Consider the following 24,957-nt stretch of genomic DNA (forward strand, 5'->3'; position numbering starts at 1 on the left):
CTGGGTGCACCCCTGGGTGCACCTGATTTTATTGGTTTGACTTTCGCATCTTCATTGGGATCCCGCGATTTTCCAAACTACCGCGGGAAACTCAAAGGCAAATTGGTTCGAATTATCTGATCTTATCGGGACTAATCGGGAAGACCCGGAAATGTAATTACAGTGCATTACTGGCGAAGGAAAGTTAAGTGTTGTTCGAATTGAAGGGAATTTCGAAAAACTGAAGGTTTCATAAATCGGGATTCTACTGTCAGTAGTCTTAATTTGTTTAATTTTGAATATAAAATGCCCGAGTTTTCACCAGTTAAATGGATGAGACTTTTTCTTCTATGCTACCCTGAACAGTGTTTTGATTTCCCCCCCTTTTTTTTGCAAGAGGCTGCTCAGTGTTTCTTCTGTCACAGTCTTTGCTGGAGTTCTTTTTGTGCATCAGCCGGGCGCAAGCCATTCACCTGGAGCCAGCATCAGGTGCATCATCACTAAGCACCTTCCTGAGGATTTGTGCAGATCTCAGAATGCTCTGAGAAATCTCTTTCACAGTAGCTCTCTCTGTTACTTTCTTGATGTTTTCTACCATTCCCTTCTTTAGTTTACCAAGCGCACCAACAACTACAGGGATCACTTGGGAGTTTCATCTGCCACATTCTCTGTATTTCTAGTTCTAGTTTTTTGTACTTGCTTTCTTTTCGATTTCCTTCAGTGCTATGTTTCTATCTGACGATGAAGTCTTGTCTATTCGCTATTATAGTTCTATCAGTATTGACTGGCATGTCCCACCTGCATCACAGTGTTGGTGAGGTCATACTAATCATGCGTGCAATTTTCAGGATGTGTGGAAATGAAAGTCAGCCAGGCCTACAATTAACTAGTCGAAAAGCTGGCTACGTTTCTGGCCAAATGGTTTCAGTAGAATAGTCACTCGCAATTTGAATGGGAACGAGCTCGCCCAGGGGAGCCGAAGAGCCGAGAGAGCGAACTACCTTACAAGACTCCATCAGTCACTCTGCAAGTGAAATAGCGAATTGGTTCTCGTTTTCAATTTGGTTCTTGGTTTTCTGATGCCTGGCAATGGCTTCTATTTCCTAGTATCTTTTAGTTGCTGTTGTTTTTCATCGTCCGAGTGATATTTGACATGATTGCTTTTGAAAGAGTCCTTCAAAATGCGTCCGCCATATCACATGCTATGACATGCCTGGATAATGGGCGTTGTTATATTCCTAGACTTTCACTCAATTAAACAGGGACTGCCATTGGTGGATTCTTGGTCACGTGGCCTTGACTAAAATCAAATGTATCCCGATCGGGATACATTGCAGCACGTGATCAAAGCATGGTGGAAAGTGGCGTGACAAAAGGCGGGAAAAATACTGCCAGGTCCTGCCAGTTTTCTTTTTCGTGAATGAACACAACAACACAAACACGAAGCCTCAAGCTAAAAAGCAACGATTTAAAAAGTTATCCAAGAAGTTCCCAGAAGAAAAACAGCAGCTAGTGGAGGAAAATGATGCAGATAATGTAGGGAAGGTACTTTGTAAATCATTCATTCAGCGGTTTTGAGAATTAAATTTGTGTTGCTATAAGTACCGAGTCGACTGTTTTGGTTCGCTCCGGTTATTCTCTTGTTGCTGTTGAAGTGAAAGTCTAGAAATATAACAAAACACTTAATGTCATGTCCCTCGGGAAACCAGTTAGTTTTGTTTTCCCTCGAGTCCCGATGTTTCCCTCGACTTCGTCTCGGGAAACATCAGGACTCTTGGGAAAACAAAACTAACTGTTTCCCTCGGGATCTGACATTAAGTGTATATTGTTATATTCCTTGACTTTCACTCAACTAAATAGGGACTGCCATTGGTTGATTCTTGGTCACGTGGCCTTGACTAAAATCAAATGTATCCTGATCGTGACACATGAAGCAATGTACCTCGCTCGGGCTACATTAGAGCACGTGATAAAGCATGGTAGAAAGTGGTGTTACTGAAGGCGGGAAAAACATTGCCAGGTTTCTTTTTCGTGAATGAACACAACAACTTGAACACAAACACGAAGCCTCAAGCTAAAACGCAACAATTTTTAAAGTCATCCCAGAAGAGAAACAGCAGCTAGTGGAGGAAAAAGATACAGATAATATCAGGAAAGTACTTGTAAATCATTCATTCAGTGGTTTTAAGAATTAAATTTGTGTTGTTATAAGCACCGAGTCGACTGTTTTGGTTCGCTTCGGTTATTCTTTTGTTGCTGTTGAAGTTAAAGTCTAGAAATATAACAAAACACTTAATGTCATGTCCCTCGGGAAACCAGTTAGTTTTCTTTTCCCTCGAGTCCTGGTGTTTCCCTCGACTTCGTCTCGGGAAACATTAGGACTATTGGGAAAACAAAACTAACTGTTTCCCTCGGGATCTGACATTGAGTGTATAATATTTCTGTAATGGGTGAGGCGCTGGTTTTCATGAGCTCGAGGATTGTATTCTGGTCGGAGATAGGTTCGAGTTCTCCCGCGCACTCTCGAGTTCTGTCTTGCCTCCCCCGAGAAGAGACTTTTCAAGGGAGGAACGCTCATTTCGCGAATAGCAGCTGGTAATTGAGCCTATAGGTCGGAGCGGCAGGTTTTAACAAGAGACGCGCATTTGATTTCTAGTTAGTTTATGGTTTAGAGAGCTTGTTTATTATCTTTTAAGACTACTTTTGCCAGGGCCTTTTGAGTTATTAAGACGGAATCCATCAAGAAATTGAATAATTTCAATTTTCAGTGGACAAAAATCTTGTACCAGAATAATTTAAACAATATAGCATTCTTTTTTACATTTTTTCAAGGGGTATAGATATATTAAGATATCTGTAATAACACCAAAGACTAACTCTCATGGGAGCCCGAGAAAGTAAATATCACATTTCACAAGAATTGTGAAAACACGGCTAAAATTCTGAAATTACATGTGTAAGATGTCATTTTGTGAAATTTGACACTCCCATAAGAAATTTTCTTTATTGTTTAAATTATTCTGGTACAAGGTTTTTGTCCACTGAAAATTAAAATTACTCAGTTTTCTGATGGATTCCGTCTTAAAACTCTTTGCGCAGGTGTAATAGACCTCTTTCATAATGGCGGCGTTTTTATATATTCTTTTATATGTATGATAATAAGTAAGAGCTATTTTGTATTTTGCACATGCTAACGAGGTCAGAAAGGCTAATTATCAAACCTATGAAAGAATATATCAATAGGCCGCCATTATGAAAGAGGTCTATTAGACGTTTAAAATATCTTAGAAAATATGAAAGAGAGGCTTGTTAATAGACATGCTTGGCTCCAGGGACGCTCAGGCCAACCTAGGCCTCATCCCCAGGGTTTTTCCCTTCAAAGAGATTGGTGGGGAAAGCATTGGGGACGAGGTTGCGCTCGCGCGTGCGCACAACGCCTATTGTATCAGCTAGTGCCGAGAACAAGAGAATTCCAATAGCTTCTTCCTTACACGAAGTTTTCGGACTGCATTTTTTTAGCCATGAAAAGCGCCACAGTTATGGGCTCCACCCTTAAACCTTTGAAGACGGCAAGTAAGTAGGGAAAAAAACACACTTTTCACCAAGTCCTCTGTTTTAGACTGGTTTTTCGGTTAATTAGCATGAAAATGGCTAAAAATGAGTTATGCAACAATAAGGGCATATTTTCCGACTAATCGGGTGTAAAGGCAGCTTTTTTGTTTTTCGCGTATAAGCCAAAATTTGGACTTCTTTAATTGCGAATCTATTTCGATTTTCCTTTCTCGCTTTCTTTGACCTGCCTTGACTATAAAAAGTTTACTTTCAGCAACAGAAAGCCCGTTTTCAAGTAACAAACAAAGAAACAAACAAAACGAGACAAAAAGTAGTTTAAGATGACTTGGTAAACGCCCGAAATAGGAGCAATTCTCCTAAACGCGTCTAGCCTGCGAGAGCGGACGCCTGCTACGGCTCTTGCTTCACCCGCCGCATCTTTCTATTACTAAATTTTATTAGTTGAGAACAGAACAATGCGACTGCGTCACGGAAATCCTTTCACAGCTCGGGATCGCAAACAGGCTTTTCTCGGCGGGGTGAAACAAGAGCCGAAAAAGGCGTCTGCTTTCGCAGGCTTCTAAATGTCGGGAGCTTCTTTTTGTTATATTAAAACAACTCCCTTGTCTGTTCAGTCATACATCTCAGCGTATTTCTCGAGCGAGTGGGCGAAAGCTGCTTGTTCATGTCCATGATGCCAAGGTGTGACATCGCGACGGACGATTGGGGAAAGGATTTAATATCAGAGTAGAAATGAAATAGCAACTCAAGGGTAGGGGTTAAGGAGGAAAAAAAGGACTGGGGAGGAAAAGGGGAGAGGAAAAATAAATAACAATTATTCACCGAAGGGGAGGTGGCTAGAGGGAGTGTTAAAGTTAACCGAGCCGCGAAGCGGCGAGGTAAATATCCACCACCAGCCACCGACATTGAGGTGAATAATTGTTTTAGTATATACTAAAACAATGAGATAGTTGAGCATAAAAATGATGATTTTAACTCATTTACTGTTGCCAACGATTACAATTTTGTGAAAGGTTTGAACCCAGGAGTCATTTCAAAAGGTTGAGTTTGATCGTCCGGGTGAACGTAGTCCTGAAAAGGACTGTTGTTTTTGACAATGACTGACGTTTCGACAACCTGTGCGGTAGTCATCTTCAGAGTCAAAGTGAGTTGTATCACGTCAGTTGATGGTATTATACTCTGGTTATTGATCTGATTGGTCAATTATGTCGCGATGTTATTGACTGACTGACAGACGACCAATAACATCCAGGGCCGGGGTGGTCCGGCCCAAATAACTCTCCCCCCTTAATTTTGAAGAAATGCCAGTTTTTGAGGTAAAAATGAACAGGTCATGCAGTAGCAAGCGATCGTGCCTCCTCATATTTCTGTTTGTTATGTCTAAAAAAATAGATGACAGGATAGTCTTGTGGAGGCCATTTTTGAGATACGCAATTTAAAGCTACCAAATTGATATTCCGTTAAATTTTATATTAACACATTAAAATATAAAAATATGATCAATCTGAATTTAATAAAAAATAGCCATGTTTCTCCCCGTTAAGGACAAGAAATTAAGCCTTTCAAACTCAGCTCCCTAACAATACGTCGAGCGCTTTCACAAAAAAAACAAAGTTGTTGCTATGTATGTCCTCAAGGCAGAGTATATTTAAAGTGCATGCTTATTCCTTATAATTGAACAACAACTGAGCTACTTGAAATAGATGAAGGAATTAGCTTAACTTTACTAATATTTCTAACGGTAATCTTTAATAATAATAATAATAATAATAATAATAATAATAATAAATACTTATATAGCGCCGATATCAATATTGCTATTTTCATCAGCGCTTAAAAATGAAAAAATATCAAAAAAAAATTACCACGACTGCATAAAGTATACATGCATAAAGTGCATGAACCTACAAAAAAGAGTTAAAACAATTTTGTCAACACTAAAACTATAAAAAATACCGAGACTACTTAAATCGTAAAAAACTGCATAAAACCTACTAAAAACGAGATTAAAAAGCACATAAATCACAGCTTTCTGAAATAAAAATGTCTTTAGTGTCTTTTTAAAAGATGCTACTGAAGGGCTACTCCTTATCGCGTAGGGCAATGAATCCCATGGTTGAGAAGCAGCAGCAGCAAAAGATGCGGTGCTTGAAAAATTCCCCGGATAAATTACAATTTAGACACACGAGCTGTAGGCAACTACAATACCACTCGATTGAAAGAGAATTTTTGAATAATTGGCACAGAATTACCATGTAAGATTTGAGCATTTCAAAGTCATTGTACTAGACGTGATGCAACACTAAGGCGGTACACTTTGGGTCCAGAGAGCGCTCGTTATCTTATAATTAGGGAAAGTTTAAAATTCAATTATTGACTTCTCGGTTAATGTTTTTCAGTTTAGGAAAGTGTACCTCATATGAAAGGTTCACAACCAATTATATTGGAAGAACTACAATATTTTAAAATGGTACAGAAATGAAATCCATGGTCGTGTACTCATCTAAGCCGGGAAAAATGTTATCTTTTTCTACCACAAAAGTTGATAATGTAAACGTTTTGTGCATCGATCCGGCCACAGAGAAGTTGCCCTTTTATGCGACAAAAAGTTCCAAATTAAACGAAAATAGCCAAACATCCAACCATTAGAACTGGTTTCTATCGCTAACTTTACACCCACAAGTGAATTTTCTACTACAGACATCAAAGGGGAGTTAGGAGTGTATCCTCAACAGACCAGTTAATCAGAAACCAATGAAAAAGGAAACTGCTGAAAAATTTAAAATGCTAAGGATTTGCAGTGGGTAGGAGGAAATTTGTATGGGGTTTTGTGACTTGGGCGGCTTTATTATCCCACTCAACCCTAAGATCATCGTTCTCATAGCAGCCGTATATACAGCATTTTAATCTCTTCCACGAGCCACTTATTTCTGTAGACAGGCTGCTTGGGGTATTTGGTGCCATGTGTAATGACAAAGATTAGTTTCAGCTCATACTCCGCGAGCTTCATATTGTTCAAAATGCTCAGCAGGCAGTTTACCAGTACCAGATGAACAGCAGCTCAGTAACAGAACTGAGTTGAAAGAAGGGTGTGGCTCATTCATTGCTTATATAACCGCAAGTCATCTTATTCAAAATGACGGTAGGTGCACCAAGTAAAGAATCTGTGTATCCATTTTTGTGCAAAGCAAAACAGAAACACCCTTCTAAAATCGGTGAAGAATAATAATCAAAACATTGAAATCTTTGCATGAACAAGAAGATGAGAATTCAAATGGTGAAATGAGATTTTACTAAGGAAATTTATTCCGCATACTTTAAAACTGTGCTGCACACATCCCACCAAACATAAGTTAACACTCTTGCATCTTGTTTGCATAAACTGAAACAGGCTGACAATTGCTTCGTGGTCCAAACATTTCATATTAGTTTGAGTGATCATCAACAGTTAAGTCAGAACCCATTCCACCAATGAGGCGATCCTAGTTATTTTAGTTATCCATGTATAGTATGGACGCCAAAGAAAATGATGTCAGTGTCACATGGGCGTTGAGTACTGATCTAAGCTTGCATTGTTGTTGAGATCGCTGACATCATTTGCCAACTGAATGAATGTAATCGAAACATGAAACATTTGTATGTTTCTTGAAAGAGAAATTAAGGACAATCGATTTTCACGTAATCAATGCAAATTCAAGCACAGTGAGATACACAAGCCTATTTGATTATCGTAGATCCCATCACGTCGGACAGACATTTTTTACCTTGCGTTTGCGTTAGCCTGCGAGCAAGCTCTCCATTTCGATTAACACCCCTCCCTCTTGCGTCTCCTTTTGAGCGCAGTTTGCAAGTGACGTTTCACGATAGCCCCAAATAGACAGCTAGAACGTCGGCTGCACTTGTTTTTTCCTGGTTGACAAACAAAAGTAAAGTGCAACGTTTGTTTATCCAACCCTCATTATCTTCAATAAAACGAAAATGAAAAAGAAGATAAAGTGACCTTCATAGTGTTTCCTCAACTCGAGTAGTGCTCATGCAACATACCCAGGGGCGGATCCAGGATTTTTTTTAGGAGGGGGTGCACTCGTCTCTTGCTCTACTTCAACACCAATAAACCACATAGTTTTTTTTTTTGCAGAATACCGCTAGTTGTATTAGAAAACCGCAGGTCATCTCAGGGAGGGGGGGGGGGGGCGCACCCCCTGCACCCTCCCCCTAGATCCGCCCCTGATACCTGTCGAGCAGTGTATGAATGGGATATGTGTAGAGAAAAACACTTCTGAGGCATATAAGTCTAAAGGTTTTAACTTTTACTAAGGGGTATATCGTGGCAGTCTGTGGCTATGAACTCATTAAATGAAAGAAAAACTGCTTCTCTCGGACGGTGTCGATTCACCATTGGCAAAACTGGTGTACAACCTACTCTTAAGATACAATGACATCTGCAACTATCTTGATGATACAACTATTAGAAAAGGGGGCTCTTCAATTCCTTCAATATGGCATATTTAAGGAAAAAGTCTATGTCATGTGACTTTCGATTGTCGTCTGTGGAGAAAAAAACTCTGCAAAAACTCCGTGCGATCACAATTTTTGATCAATTCAGGCTTTTAGGCAATGGTCTATGAATTCAACTCAAGATGACTGCACGCAGGGCTAACTGGAGGCTTTTCAAACCGCTAAAAAGATTTTTGCCTCGTTTTCATGTAATGATTTGCATTTGTATCGTAAAAAACAGCCGTTGATAATTGGACAATATAGTTGCAAGAGTGTTATCATTTGAACTTGCCTGAAAAGGTGCCCCTTCTCACCCCTTTAAACACACAAATGCACAGAAGGCAGCTTCAGCACAGGACACCCAACAATAGCCCGCCATATTTGGAAGGATGGGTCACGTGACACCAAAGAAAGCATGACAGTAAAGCAAATGTCTTCTTCCACAATATCTACGACTTTTATTTACAGAAACACTCAAAAATGGTATTTTAGAAGGATTTCCACTAACAGCCTCGTTTTCATGTACGCCATTTTAAGGCCTGCGCAGTACTCGTGTCCAGTGTTGAATTTGGCTTGGCTCCATATCCAGAAATGTTAGTCTTAGGGTTGGTTGTAATCTGGCAAAGTTTCATGCTTTTATCATAAAAGTGAACAATTTTGGTCGATAACAGCTGGACGTTAAACAGCCGCGGCCGTCGCTTTTTCTTGCCGACAAATAAAACTTTTGAAGGCATTTGTTTAGCTCTTGTGGGGAAATTTCTTCAAAATGAGTTGTGAATTCTTTTTGCATTTAAAATCATTCTGTAAAAAAGATTATTAAATTAAGTTTTAAGATCATTTATGAACAAGTCAACTAAATAAATTGACGCAAGACTTAAGCTTAGTTTGCATTTGTAAACAAAAAACTTCTTCACCGGTTTCATCGATAAATTCGAGCCATGTCCAGCACTGGCCATGAAATCCAGAGTTTCTTCACTTCTTACTTAGTTCTACACTTCTCAGAGGTGTGGAAGGTTGGAATAGTCCGACAAAGTAAGGATATTGTCGCACTTTTCCCCCAGTCATGAACCCTTTGTCATTCTTTACTTAGTTCTACATTTCTCAGAGGTGTGGAAGTGTGGAATAGTCCGACAGAGTAAGGATATTGTCTCACTTTCCCCCAGTCATGAACCCTTTGTCATTCTTTACTTAGTTCCACACTTCTCAGAGGTGTGGAAGTGTGGAATAGTCCGACAAAGTAAGGATAATGTCACACTTTTCCCCTAGTCATGAACCCTTTATCATTCTTTACTTAGTTCCACACTTCCCAGAGGTGTGGAAGTGTAGAAAAGTCTGACAAAGTAAGGATAATGTCACACTTTCCTCCCTGTTAAGAACCCCTTGTCATTCTTTACTTAGTTCCACACTTCTCAGAGATGTGGAAGTGTGGAATAGTCCGACAAAGTAAGGATAATGTCACACTTTCCTCCCTGTTAAGAACCCCTTGTCATTCTTTACTTAGTTCCACACTTCCCAGAGGTGTGGAAGTGTGGAATAGTCCGACAAAGTAAGGATAATGTCACACTTTCCTCCCTTTTAAGAACCCCTTGTCATTCTTTACTTAGTTCCACACTTCCCAGAGGTGTGGAAGTGTGGAATAGTCCGACAAAGTTAGGATAATGTCACACTTTCCTCCCTGTTAAGAACCCCTTGTCATTCTTTACTTAGTTCCACACTTCCCAGAGGTGTGGAAGTGTGGAATAGTCCGACAAAGTAAGGATAATGTCACACTCTCCTCCCTGTTAAGAACCCCTTGTCATTCTTTACTTAGTTCCACACTTCTCAGAGGTGTGGAAGTGTGGAAAAGTCCGACAAAGTAAGGATATTGTCGCACTTTCCCCGAGTCATGAACCCTTTGTCATTCTTTACTTAGTTCTACACTTCTCAGAGGTGTGGAAGTGTGGAATAGTCCGACAAAGTAAGGATATTGTCGCACTTTTCCCCCTGTTAAGAACCCTTTGTCATTCTTTACTTAGTTCTACACTTCTCAGAGGTGTGGAAGTGTGGAATAGTCCGACAAAGTAAGGATATTGTCGCACGTTCCCCCCAGTCATGAACCCTTTGTCATTCTTTACTTAGTTCTACACTTCTCAGAGGTGTGGAAGTGTGGAATAGTCCGACAAAGTAAGGATATTGTCGCACTTTTCCCCCAGTCATGAACCCTTTGTCATTCTTTACTTAGTTCTACACTTCTCAGAGGTGTGGAAGTGTGGAATAGTCCGACAGAGTAAGGATATTGTCGCACTTTCCCCCAGTCATGAACCTTTGTCATTCTTTACTTAGTTCTACACTTCTCAGAGGTGTGGAAGTGTGGAAAAGTCCGACAAAGTAAGGATATTGTCGCACTTTCCCCGAGTCATGAACCCTTTGTCATTCTTTACTTAGTTCTACACTTCTCAGAGGTGTGGAAGTGTGGAATAGTCCGACTGTTCGGGAATATCCACACACTCAATCAAACACTCGGAACTTGGACTGTATATCTTTATTCCCTGCAACGATCCTCGTTCACTACACCGTACATTCATTAATTCATTCTGCCTAATCATAACAACTCTCTTTTCTTATACACAGTCCTGGCATTTTTGTTATAAGATATCTATGTGTCATATTCTTATCACATCACGCACGTAACATTCAAAAGCAATTAACTTGTCAACTTAATACATTCCTTATCTCTTTAAAAATACACGCGATCAATGTTTCCATTACTATGTTTAGGGTAAGGCACGTTGTGTTGCGTAACGCGCTATATGTTTCCCAACACCGACAAAGTAAGGATATTGTCGCACTTTTCCCCCTGTTAAGAACCCTTTGTCATTCTTTACTTAGTTCTACACTTCTCAGAGGTGTGGAAGTGTGGAATAGTCCGACAAAGTAAGGATATTGTCGCACTTTTCCCCCAGTCATGAACCCTTTGTCATTCTTTACTTAGTTCCACACTTCTCAGAGGTGTGGAAGTGTGGAATAGTCCGACAGAGTAAGGATATTGTCGCACTTTCCCCCAGTCATGAACCTTTGTCATTCTTTACTTAGTTCTACACTTCTCAGAGGTGTGGAAGTGTGGAAAAGTCCGACAAAGTAAGGATATTGTCGCACTTTCCCCGAGTCATGAACCCTTTGTCATTCTTTACTTAGTTCCACACTTCTCAGAGGTCTGGAAGTGTGGAATAGTGTGACAAAGTAAGGATAATGTCACACTTTCCTCCCTGTTACGAACCCCTTGTCATTCTCTACTTAGTTCCACACTTCTCGGGGGTGTGGAAGGGTAGATTAGTCTGACAAGGTAAGTTTAATGTCGCACTTTCCCTGAGTCACGAGAAGCTCAGTAAGCTTTATGAGCACTTGGTTTTATTTCTGTATGGTTTTTTACATTTTTCCTAAAGAACTATTTTTATTTTGAATAGCAGATATAACCATTGTTTCAATGCCAGCTGTTGAAAGAAACTTAAAGTTAAGAAATCCGATCACCAACCAAGCTTTCTTCCTTATCAGTACGGGTTCAAATTTGATCATTGTTAGATCACGCCATATATCCACTGTTTTTCAGTTTTTCCTCTTCTCTAAGGTTATGTAAATGCTGGACATAAATTATGAAAAAGACGAAGTGTCCTCTGTTCATTTTCCTTGTCATTTTTGCATATTTGGACAGCCAAGAGAAGGTCTGCTCGCAAACTTCTGTGTCAATCTGTAGGTGAAACACAAAGAGGTCAGATGACAACATCAAAACGTCTGTATATCGCTTCATGGTAGAATGCACTTATATGCCGCGAAAGGATTAATTACCGTGATTAAATAACTTAGTAAGTGATAAGATTAAAATAAGTTTCAGTGTTGTGGCCGACGACCTATTAAATGAAACTGAGATCTTTATAGTACTAAATAAAATTAATAACATTGCACACCACATCTTTTTCCTCTCATTACCCCTTTGAGCTCTTCTACGTTGTTTGCGTCGCAGTTTTCTTTGCACCACTGATCGACATGGCCCTTCATGTGCATTTTGTCCACCAGAATCGATAGCTGTGACAATCTCTTTGCAGTCCTTGTCACGTCCCGTCGAGAAGGGTTTTGAGCAAATTTCTTCAAATGGCATCCATCGTCATAAATAATGTACCCTGCGAGTAAATGATCAGTGGATGGTCATGGACAGGGCCACAGAAGACAAAAAGATTACCAGCACGTTTAATCAATTACATCTGAGTTTTGAGACATCGAAGGATAATTAATATATTCAGTTTTAACGCAGCATATGTGCTACATCTTAACAAGTAATTCGTCAATACTCAAACGGAAAAAAACAATGCATGCTATCAGCCTTCAAGATAGTTACCCAGATAAAAGAAAATAAAAATCAATTTACACGAGCTAGAGACACTGTTTTCCATGAGAATGTATCGTGAAGTGCAAATGATCCCAGGAAAGTAAGACTGAATTGGCTATTTTTTCCCTTTAATTGTAGCGCGAAAAGGAAAAATGGCCATGAAAGCGCATTAGAAGTGACGGCAGAGTTTCCCAGGCGCTCGCCACGATTAACGGGATCACCGACAGACGCAACACCACGCTCGGAGGCGAGCGGCTCAAGGCCAAGAAACCTCGAAAAAGAATTCACCTAACGGTGACTCTCGAAAGACAAAGAGGAGGGTGGACCATGCAAATATTTTAGTATTGTCACGTGCCGTAGAGATAACATAAATATTGCCGGCCCTATAACACGCACCTAAACAGTGATTCCCGCTTTTCAACAGAGAGATCTGCAGGTAGCTACTCTGGGCCGATAAGTCACAATTATTACTTTATACAGAATGCTGTATATTTTTAGACCAATTTAGGTCATAAACCTGAAGAAGGGATAGAACAATAACAATTGATTTGAGCATTAAGTTTATCAAGGTGATCTTAAAGCGAGGAAGATAGAACGCACATTCACTGCATTCTTTACTGCCTATTTTTAGCGTTGTCACGATCGTAAATGTGGCATTCACATTTAAATGATATGGAAATTCCTTAGACAAAACGCTTTATACCCAAAGGGTTTGAATTGGGTACGACATTGAGTCGGCCGAATAGATCTATAGGAAGGAGAAGAACCCAGAATAAGACGTCTCATATATGGCACATTGATGAAAAATTTCAAACATAAAAATCCATAGATGAGATGACTTTGTTCAGGTTTCCGTTGAAAAATAAATAAATAAATAAACTAAGATAAAGGACTGACGGGGACTTCGTGACAGAGAAAACGTAGGCTTGTTTTATGGTCGGGTATTCAAACAGATGGCAGTGAAACAAGGCTAATATCTTCTAGTCACGGAATTGTTGTCTTAACTTAAAAATAGCATTTAAAAAGATGTAAAACGAGTTGCAGGAATAAAACCAACAAATACTCCCACTGCGCTTTATTCTCATTTCATACATAGGAGTGTAACTAAGAAAAGAATGACAAGGGGTTAGTGCCTGTGAAAAAATGTGACATTATCCTGACTTTGTCAGACTTTTCTACACTTCCACACCTCTGAGAAGTGTAGAACTAAGTAAAGAATGACAAGGGGTTCTTAACAGGGAGGAAAGTGTGACGTCCTGACTTTGTCAGACTTTTCCACACTTCCACACCTCTGAGAAGTGATGAACTAAGTAAAGAATGACAAGGGGGGAAAGTGTAACATTATCCTGACTTTGTCAGACTTTTCTACACTTCCACACCTCTGAGAAGTGTAGAACTGAGTAAAGAATGACAAAGGGTTCTTAACAGGGGGAAAAGTGTGACATTATCCTGACTTTGTCAGACTTTTCTACACTTCCACACCTCTGAGAAGTGTAGAACTAAGTAAAGAATGACAAGGGGTTCTTAACAGGGGAAAAGGTGTGACATTATCCTGACTTTGTCAGACTTTTCCACACTTCCACACCTCTGAGAAGTGTAGTACTAAGTAAAGAATGACAAGGGGTTCTTAACAGGGGGAAAAGTGTGACATTATCTGACTTTGTCAGACTTTTCCACACTTCCACACCTCTGAGAAGTGTAGTACTAAGTAAAGAATGACAAGGGGTTCTTAACAGCGGTGAGGGGGAAAAGTGTGACATTATCTGACTTTGTCAGACTTTTCCACACTTCCACACCTCTGAGAAGTGTAGTACTAAGTAAAGAATGACAAGGGGTTCTTAACAGGGGGAAAAGTGTGACATTATCTGACTTTGTCAGACTTTTCCACACTTCCACACATCTGAGAAGTGTAGTACTAAGTAAAGAATGACAAGGGGTTCTTAACAGGGGGAAAAGTGTGACATTATCTGACTTTGTCAGACTTTTCCACACTTCCACACCTCTGAGAAGTGTGGAACTAAGGATGAAAAAGGAAAGTAGGGATCTTGTGGCCAGCACTGGACATTTGTGATAAATTCAAGTGAAAAAGACAACGCTTTACCTGTTAAAACTTCCAAACCGAACTTCGTCACCTTCTTCGTATATTTCGTGAACAGCTTGCTTGATTATTTGTGGAATTTCTTTGTTTGTTACGGCAGCAAACCGGGAAGCCATTTTGCTCGCAACTTACGCGAGATTGGTGTCGCTCGCTCGGAGGAACTGGAGGTGAATCAATGGATATTCACTGATTGAGCAGTGAATCAGAGGACACGAAAAACACTATCCACTGTTTTAGTATATACTAAAGAAGAATATCAGTCATCGACTGTTTTATTCTTACACATTTTGACGCCATAAACCTATCCAGGGTTGCCACACATCAGAAAGTTAAAAATTCCCTGACTTTTCACTGACCTTTAAACAGTTTTTACTGACCTTTTATTAATGAGAAACAATCGATGTTTACATTCGCTTTAGCTTTTTTTGCAAGCCAGTGCTTTTTTTCTTTTCATTTTCAACCTCTTTCCGCTTTTCGCGGGAAGAGGAAGAAGGAATTTGGAAGAAAGCTTTCACAATGACAACCACCGACCACAACTACATATGTCAGACGTTAAATGTCAAACTGATCGCTTTGCTTGCTTTACAGCATACTTTTCATCTTTTCCGAAAGAAAATGCATTTCAAAGTCTTGAAGAAAACTTATGAACTATAAACGCGAAAACAGAATTCCCTGACTTTTCCCTGACCGTGGCAACCCTGCGGAGGGTATCATTGAGACACAGCAAAATAGAAGCTATTCGTTATTCAGACCGCAGGGCCAGGTATAACACGCGAGATTGAATCTACTTGATATATGTACTACAAAAACAAAACTTTATTTTTTCATTATATTTACAATGAGCTTAATGGTGTAACCACCTACTTTTCATCTCACTGGTGAGATCAAATAATTGTAAATATTTAATACTCGGTGACTTCGTGCCCAGTGTATCACATAACTACGCTAGAAAGTCACCTTTACAACAACGCGATACAAAATATACAGACCCGGGAGCCCTCGTTCTGGGCTCTTGACAGATCACAATATTTCCCGGGGAAACAGTCCCGAGGGGGGCAGGGTTGGGGAACTCGCTAAATTGGCCTAAACGGGGACGTCCCGCTGAATTTCTAGGTCCAAGAAATACATCTTCACTGGGTGATTGTTTCTTTTAGGACGCTCTATAAAGAGGATATTACATGGCCGCGTGGAGATACGAAATTTCTCTTTTCAACACGAGATGAGAAATTTCGTATCTCCAAGCGGTCATGTATGTTCTATTTATTATATAAACACCAATGAACTACCAAACCATTTCACTTTAATAGTTTTTTGGTGTGAAAGACGCGATTTATAATGTAGCCATAGCAACGGTGATGTTTAACATGTGAAGATATCAAGTTTTCACGCGAAAGCTCACCTGGTATTTCACTGGTCCTTATATAATAAGTGGAGTTAACTAACTGGATACAGCTAGACCAAGTGACAAGGTGCTTGCACCCGAGTATACTTCTGTAAAGGACTCTTCGCAAAATTAAAATTTTAAATGACTCGCGGGTCAATCCGGCCGAAACACAAATATTTGAAAACAATGGTCTTAAAAAACAGGATGTAAAAATGACAAGATTTCGTCTTAAACAGGCTCAGGGTTTGACTACCCCAGGGAACCGCCCCACACAAGCTTTAGCTTCATTTTTGAGGTTGTAAGTACACAGCACTAGAGCGAAGAAACCACTTTCAGCGCGCGTAAATCGAGTGTTATTCCTGCAATGTCCCATTAAGTTAGCATTGTGTCTTGTCATTCACGGTTTATGATCTTTATCAGTCTGCTTTTCAAATACCACGTGTATATGCTGTAGTTAATTTTTATCCCAGGTAAATTTTGTTTTCCTTTTGTTTTTGGGTATGGTAGTGTATGCTAATGAAGTTAAAACAAAAGAAAAATAAAAATTACCCGAGATAAAAACTTAACTACAACATCAACCTTGCTCCCAGGCTCTCTCTCCCCTCCGTAGGGACGGGTAGAAGAGAACTGAACCCTGGAAACGAGGTTGCTACTACATATAAATTTTTTCTACTTTCTCCTATTATACTCGATTCCCAAGAGTTCTAGGTTTCTCTAATTATTAGTATCTATTTGGCACATAACGTTCTTAAGGGTTTGAATAAACTGGGAGATTCCAACTGCCGTAGAAAAATAACCACCCAGTCAAACATCTGACAAAGCTCCATATACACACCTCTGACTTTTAACCCCGTACGTCATCTTAGTGACAAAATGTCTTTGTTACAAAGTGGATATTCTCCGTGCCATAGGAGATATCCACTATCATCCACCACCACTTCAGAATATATCTATTACCTGACCCAGAGTGTCAAATAATCTCGCTACTGTGAAACATAGTTTAAAGGCTTTATCATCAGACCCTTCACGGCCGTTCATATGCCATGTTAGCCTCCAATGCAGACGTTCTTTATGGGTTCAAGGAACGCGTGACCAACCCCTAAGAACGTCTGCGTGGGAAGCAAATGTCATGTTCACTCAAACTGCTTTGAACGCTGCGTTGATTTTCGTGTAGACGACAAGAGTCGGCAGAAAGAAGCAGATACAGAATCCACTTCCGTCGCCCTTAATTTCTGCAAACTAAATATCGTTATTTACCGTGTCTCGCGGCTTTAAATGATAGCTTATACTTCATTTACGCCTTTATTCTCATGTATGTATTACTAGTACCGCTGTTTGAGTGAACATGGCAAAAAGCTTAAGGCCTTGTTATTATACCTTTCTTCGAAGCACAAGGGAAAAGTAACTTCACAAATCTACCGTCACAGGGGTTGAAGGTTCCTACCAAAATAAATATAACTTTTTTTTTCGACTAAAAGCTTAACAACTTCGTGTCCAGTGTGAAAATTTTCCCTTTCAGTTTTGGCCTCAGTAAAATCTCCCAGTATTTGAGTGCATCTGGCGCAATTCTTGTTCACAGCCAGCACATAATCTTTGTCGCCTATCAATTGGTATACATCGGCATTTTTCACAAACTGGCCGATCCGTGACAACACGCGCCGACACTGGTCGGAAATCGCGACTACTGTTTGCAACAGAATCGTCCGGCGAGTTGTGATGCCAACGAGGCTTGGATAACGACGAAGTTGAATAACTCTTGAGCTGTTCTCGCTGATGAAGTGAATTATAGGGAGGAGCAGGTACATAGTCATGAGGCCGCGGACCATAAGCACCGCGGTTTGAGTGAATATAATCTAACTCATCCACTGACCGCGCAGGGGACGGGGACCGATCTCGAGTTGACGAGTTCGTGCCAACCGCTGAATTTCCCGCGTAAAATACTTTGGGTCTGGGACGGACAGCAGTGATAGTTGGAGGACTTCGAGTGCCGTTGCTTCTATAGACTGTAGGGTTATACGAAGCAGTGGGTACAGTTCTAAAGTTTGATGAATTTGAAGGCGAAATATACACCGAACTCAACACCCGCCTCTGTTCCACCGGAGAAGGACGCGCGTGGCGATTTTCGGAAATCTTCGGCCTGTTGTCGCCAACAGAGATAACCGTCGTATATTCTTCGTTCGTTTTCGGTCTAGAAGAATTGAGATTAATGTTCTGTATCCTCGCAGCGATCTCGCTTTCACGGTCATAATGCACTGGGTTATAACACAGTGAATCCGGTTTAATCTGTTGTGAGCAAACCACTGATGCTACCCTACTGGGGCCGAGTTTGTCCTGTTGAGCTTTACTTACGTAATGACCACTTGAATACACAATGGGCTTGGCTTTAACTTTCAGAGGAAGAGTGGAGGCCACGTACTGTTCATCCCCGTAGTTTCGGTCTTGCCCTCCATTCTGTCTAGAACTACAGACGGGCACCTCAATAACTCTCTGCAATCCAACTTGAGGGGCTGGTTTCTCATTCACAAACCGATCTCTTCGCTGCAGTGATGTCTGTCAATAGAAAATGAATAAAGTAAATTTATTATATTCATACTAAAAAGCGTACATTTTCATAAGCAGATGATGAGTTCTAGCCAATCAGAATCGACAACGATGTTTTTTCACGTGTGAGAAAAATGATTCGTATAATCAAAAGCCACAGCGATACTTGAATTTCGCGCAAATTTTCCCGCTTTTTATAGGTGTCTGCGTCATCCTCGCGTCCCGAGTTGCTTCGCAGTAATTCAACAACTGCCCGTGAAATGGAATAAAATAGCTTCGTATATTTCATTGTAACTGAAGAAAACTGTAAACAACAATAGAAAGGGATACAGAAAAGTAAACGCGAGCGTTCTTTATTATTTTTTAACCCACAAACTGAACCCTATAGCCGAGGAACTAGCTAAGATGAAGTAAAAAATGAGTCGCTCAAGTAAGCGTGGGGCGAAGGTTAAGGCGTTCTCCCTGCGCTATTTCCCCTTTAGCTAGTTAATTCTTGATAATTTTTCTAGTGCCTCCCTGGTGATTTCTTTCTTTCCGTATATAAATTAAGTGACTGTTGTTGTTGTTGTACATACGTATTGTGGCGGGGGGACCTGCTGCTGAAATTGCTGCTGTTGCCTCATAATCATATGATCTCTTTGTCGTTGTTGATGAAGAACTTGTTCCTCTCTTTGCTTCGAAAGACTGTAAAAGAAACCAGTAGTATTCAAATACAAGTATTACATTAGATTTTGGCAATCGGTTTCAAAACGAAAACCACGATGTGCTTTTGAACATGTTGGGCTCTGTGCCTGTCCTATATTGATTGAACCTCGAGTGTAACATAATTTCTGCCTAAAGGCCAGATCTGAAAACGCGTACGGATTTTAGAGGTCTCGTCTGAAATCGGCTGTAGAAAATGACATTTTTTGGTCTGAAATAGGGTCAGGATTTGGAGAACCGGGCGGCACACCCCCATCAAGAATTCCCAGGAGTACCCCGCCACCCGGGGGTGGCCACTCTCAGGCCACTCTCAGACCAGCAAGTGGCCGCGAAATGGAGGTTGGTTATGGGCTCGTGCCTAAAACTTAAAAAAAAAACTACCATCAGATTAAAATGCTCATGAAGTGCGTACCTAACAGAAGTATTTCTGTTGTCATGGGGTGAATGGACAAAGAGTCGTAAGTTCCTGGCTCTGGCCATGCACGCATCCCTTTTCATGGAAGCGAAGTGCTTCGTGTTCATGTCTACACCTGTTTCTTCAGCAACACGCCTATATAGACCTGGAATAAATTCAAAGAGATTACTGATCACAAGTTTGAATGGTTATTTTAGCAAGTTTAATCAACTACGGTCTACCGATGTAATAGCGAGCTTAAGCAACCAGAACTCTGACGTCCCGGACGTTATGAATAGCAAGCGGAAGTTCGATGTCTGCTTGATGGACCGCTTTTGTCTCACACAACAAATCGGAATGCCTTTGTTTTTCAACACCCACCTTACGAATTTGTCGCGTCAGAGCACTGAACGATAGAAAATTTTCCGCTTGCCATTTTTTGACGTCCGGGAAGTCTACATTCTTGTTGCTTAAGGTCCTTAATGATTGTCACGTAGCCTGCGAGAAAGCTCCCTCTTGGGGATATCGTGAGAAGTCACGCACGAGTGGCAGGCGTAGCAAAGCCGCTTGGAAGCACTTTCTGTCGCGGCTACTTTCGTTCGCCACCCAAAATGGAGAGCTTTCTTACAGGCCAACTGTCATGTCAGAAGCTGAACTTTGAAAAAAATTTAAGTTTATTGACCGAGAACATTATTGGTCTGTACTCTGCTACTACATCCAGTAAGACAACGCCCGAAATTTTTTAAACAATAGAGAAATACACACAAATGAAGCCCGATAATTTGCCACTTTAGAAACGAGAAGAGAACTGGGGCCGACATGATGCGTCCCGCAATTGTCTCTGGGATTGTCACTGGAGTCGCGCCGATCAGCGATTGGCCAATTTTTTTCCTTGTCTCTAGTAACAGTCTCAAAAGTCTTTGCCAAAGTTAACTCGTCCCAGTTTCCTATTGGTTTCTAAAGCGGCGAAGTTATCAACAGTAACCACTCACTGGCTGCTTCGGTGCAGTAACTTAAAGCACGGACAAAGTCCTTGCTGGTTTCACACATCTCTGATTTTGCAAGATAGTTCTCGGCTTGTTGAAGGAGTATTTCAATGCGATCATTCGGATGAACTGCAAGAGTAATTACAAAAAATCCGAGCGTTATCGGAGTAAAGAAACTCGACTGGGTGAACGGTCAAAGCCAGAGGGGGCGGGGAGGGGGGGGGGGGGGCTTACCATTAAAACACAAACCACCCGGGTGGAAATCCTGTGCATTTACAGAGGGTCCCCAATAGATGTTTCGGCATCCGCGATTTCCCTTATTTGAAGCTCGGGATTCAGGACTTTAAAGCAAAATCGAGGCGGGATTAGGGATCAAATGTATGCAAGGGGGGGGATCGCGGGAGGTAGGTGCCAAATATAACCCTCGGGATTACGGGATTGCAAGGAATTTTGAGTCGGGATTACGGGATTGAAGAACCCTATTGCGGACCCTCTAAACATTAAACTATAAATTTGACGTGGAGGGAGAACGAGCTGCTGCAAACCAACAACAAACTCAAACCACATAATATATAGATTTAGCCAAGGCTGAAAGCGAAGCTCTCGATAATATTTATAGTTTGTTCAAACAAAATATAAAATCGTGTAATGCTAAGCGGCGAAGGCATGCAACGCCGGAAAACAGTGAAAAACAACAATAGGTCTAATTAGAGAAAGCAACTTTGCACGTGCAGCACACATTTTTGTACATTTCTTTGCCGTTGTTTTGCATGACTACAACGTGAAACTTCCAGAAACTTCTTAGTTACACGTTTTATGGAGGAAATGTCATACGTGTTCCCGTTCACTTTTTTCCACTGCCACTCATTTTCACCTTGCATTTGTGCCGCTAGCATTTCTCATTTGACCGCCGCTACAAAATTTTTACGTTGTTCTTCCAACAAAAAAATGTCTCCTTTGTTTTTAATCTCTCGCTTTAAATCCCTGTCGCCCTTTTTCTTGTTGAGCTTCGCTGGCCTGCCGCCCATTTTCTCTTTTTCTCTGTCTTTCTCTTGCTCTATATTCCAAATTTGTGGACATGACAATTTATCTAAGCTTAATACTTTAGACAACACGTATACAGAAACTAATTCCGCTTTCCGTTTTCGTCTTTACTGACTCTTTTGTTGTCTCTGCTTTACAAGACGCCGGTGGCTATGTGATTTCCCGCCAAAATAACCTCGAGTTGCATTTGGGTTACCATACCTGTTGATTGAGTTATTTTACATTGGTATACCTGTGAGGCGGACGGACGGTCTCTAGGGCGGGCGGGCGGTGTACGGTCACGTGATTACCAAATTTTCTTACCAATGAAGCTCCGCTGGCGCGCGGAACGCGAGAGCTCCGCTATTATATATGGCGTGGATGTCAGGTTTTAAACCCGGGCCACATTGGTGGGAGGCGGGTAATCTTAACACTGTGCCATCCCTGGTCTACCATTACTCCCCTGGAAATAAGCATTCAGAGTGTTCAAAAGAGTGGGGTATAAGAAGTCTTACCAGGGGGCCAGTTATCATATCTAGAATGCCGCCATGATTGATTGAAGTCAATAAGATCCTCATCACTTCCTCCATGATTGGTGTCAGTAGAACTAACAGATTCACCAGCTGATGACGGAGCAGAGCTTATTCCACTATCATGATTCACTGCTCCTACTTGGGCCGCATTCAGCGCTTTAGACTGTTCATAGAGTTTTAAGATCTCCATTTTAGCAGCTTCGTTCTTGGAGCTAGGAGGAAACAGGTGAAATAATAGTGTAGGCTTGTCTGATGTTGCACTGTAAGTGACACTTTGGCCGTCTATTTCTCGTATTTTTCGCTGCTTATTGCGGAGATTAACGAATTAACCGCTGCCAATATGTAACGCTACTCGAAATGCAGCGCTTGCTCGCAAATTACAATAGCCACTCACTAATTAACAAATTCCGCCACTTAACCTTGAACGCAAGGTACAGTAATATTATAGCCTCCCATGCAGACGTTCTTTCGGCTCGTCAGGCAATCCTCCGTTCGTGGGAAAGGAATGCGTGACGAATCCCTGAGAACGTCTGCGTAGGAGGCATCCTAGTATCTAGCGCGCGCGTATATATAGAAAAGCACTTACAGTTGAAATATACAGTCAGTATGCCAGATTGCATAAGTAGAACGCTGCTACTTGAAAATATTCAACCTGGTTTTTTAGTTCAGTGTAAAATTGGCGAAAATATTGGAAGGTTCCGTGTGACCAACATGTTCGGTCAAATTTTCGGTCGAAAATTCGTCCGCTACAGTGTGAACATAGCACGTGCCATGCACGTGCGAACATCGATGCATGTGCGTATATTTCAAACTTACGCACATACGTGTAGCACGTTTCATAGCAAGTAATTGATAAAAAAATTAAGGAAGAGCACCAAACTAAACTGCCATGAGACAGATAACCTTACCTGAGATCTATAAGATCATGTTCCCCACTGGATTCACTGCCTGATCCAGTTGATGATCTTCGACTTGCTTTATGACTGTTCTTTTTTTTTCCCTGCTTCAAATGCGACACCGCCAGAGCAGGATTAACTACATTCATTATAGCATTTCCAATCCGCCTGAAGCTTGGCCGATGTTTTTCCTTCCTCTGACTGGTAGCACCAGAATCCGACGCATTACTGGGTGTGCGAAAGAGATGCTTGCTTGGTTCAGTTAGATCACTAGCGGAAAGGCTTTTCTTGGATTTCAACGACCGCTTCTCATCTTTCCCCTTGAATCGTAACCTTCCCTTTTTTGATCCAACAGGGCTCTTTTCACCATCGCTAACACCATCACCTGCCTCTCTGTCACTCAAAGCACGCTTACTAGAATGATGTGCATCTTTCTTACGTGTTATTCCATTGATGAGGATTGTCTCTTTAGGTGCTGACTCAGCACTTATTGGAGTGCCTGCAGGATTGGCGTATAGTAATAGCAGAGGTTGATAGTGACACAAACGACATTTTTCCATCATCACTGACCAGTTTGGACCAATCTGCAGGTTGTAAACAAAACGATAGTATCAGTCATATTTACCCCTTCAGCGCCGCATTTGGTAACCGGTCAAGTCGCCCGAAAGTCATCTCGCCCGAAGTCATATCGCCATGAACCAGCGTCATGTTGTCCGAAATACATAGTCATGTCGCCCGAAATCCTAAGTCATGTCGCCCGCAATTTCGGGCGACATGACTATAAATTTTGGGCGACATGACCCTGGCTTTGGGCGACATGACTTCGGGCGAAATGACTTTCTGGCGTCTTGACCGTAATTCCCGCATTTGAGGCGGGAAAAAATTAGTAAGCGCTTCATCAAGTAAACACATGACTGCCGTTGGTCAGCTTTTCGCGTAGCTAGGATGGCTACGTACAATGACGGTTCCGTCTCCATTAGGGGACGTAAAAGTAGTGTGCTCAGTTAGTACTTTCATGATAAGTACAGTGTATTAAACTGTTTTTTACGCAACTGGAGAGTATACAACATGTAAAAGTAACACTGACCATCACATCATTGCATGCACTGTAAGAAGACAGTTGCACTTGAATACGTTTTATTTTGTCCTGGCGAAAAAGTGATGGACCATTTTTTCTTTTATTAAACAAATGTTAAAAATGTCACGGTGTTTCTTTTAAGTATTTTCTTTTTTTATACATAGTGGTTTACTTGTAACAGAACTTCACTTCATCTGACTTTCTGTAATCATATCAGTTGTGATTAGAATTCTTTACAGCCTTACCTCTTTGACTCTGGCATCATCAAAATAAATCCACGTTCGAAGTTTGCTATGAAAGAAGAATGTTGAATAGTGTTTGCCATAGTACGTTACTATGCCAACTAGCTGTAATGAAGCGTCCTTAGCCCTCTCATCATAGACTTGATGATACAACTGTAACAAAAAACAAACTCAGGTTATATCCTCTATTAAAACAGGTGAATTAGCCATGAGAATAGTTGCATGGTAATGAAAATAATTTCATACAAGCTTTCACTTTGCAATTACAGTAATTTTGACTAAAATCCAAAAGAAGGCTAAATTTATTGTTTGATTTTCCCACATCTTTACCAAACAGATGATCATTTGCCTTTAAAAATAATTGATCAGGGACAGTCTGTCAACAACTAATGCTACTGCAATATTTAACTGTTATAACCGATCGTCAGTAGAATGCCATCCTAAAATGGATACAATTGGTTTTGGCTCCATTAAATCCTATATAAATTTCCTCACGTTTTAGGAGGAACCAACCACAAGAACTGTTTTTGACAAGACATATTACTACAAAAAAAAAGCAAAATAACGGGCAGGAAAAAAGAATGGGGGCAACGGACTCCTGGAGCACTTATAGATCGTCTTAACTAAACTTACCCCTTTTTCCTATAATGTATTCAAGAGGGAGCACTTTT

General features: G+C 40.8%; 1 protein-coding gene across 2 annotated transcripts in view; it reads right to left on the reverse strand.

Moving 5' to 3' along the window:
* The window catches only part of LOC140946512 (uncharacterized), a 56,276-nt gene that overhangs the window by 23,614 nt on the left and 7,705 nt on the right, over positions 1–24,957 (reverse strand). Inside the window, exons 9-15 of one of the 2 annotated variants that reach the window (XM_073395639.1) lie at positions 24,290–24,439; positions 22,979–23,550; positions 22,053–22,282; positions 20,521–20,643; positions 19,547–19,694; positions 19,008–19,116; positions 15,302–18,441 (exon numbers count right to left, since the gene is read on the reverse strand). In XM_073395639.1, the coding sequence (XP_073251740.1) occupies positions 17,419–18,441; positions 19,008–19,116; positions 19,547–19,694; positions 20,521–20,643; positions 22,053–22,282; positions 22,979–23,550; positions 24,290–24,439 (2,355 nt within the window). In that variant the 3' untranslated portion in view covers positions 15,302–17,418. Of the gene's footprint in view, positions 1–15,301; positions 18,442–19,007; positions 19,117–19,546; positions 19,695–20,520; positions 20,644–22,052; positions 22,283–22,978; positions 23,551–24,289; positions 24,440–24,957 lie in introns of those variants that run through there. The other variant, XM_073395640.1, reaches the window with a different exon arrangement.

The sequence above is a fragment of the Porites lutea genome, chromosome 8 (genome assembly GCF_958299795.1).
Source record: "Porites lutea chromosome 8, jaPorLute2.1, whole genome shotgun sequence".
NCBI classification, from domain to species: domain Eukaryota; kingdom Metazoa; phylum Cnidaria; class Anthozoa; order Scleractinia; family Poritidae; genus Porites; species Porites lutea.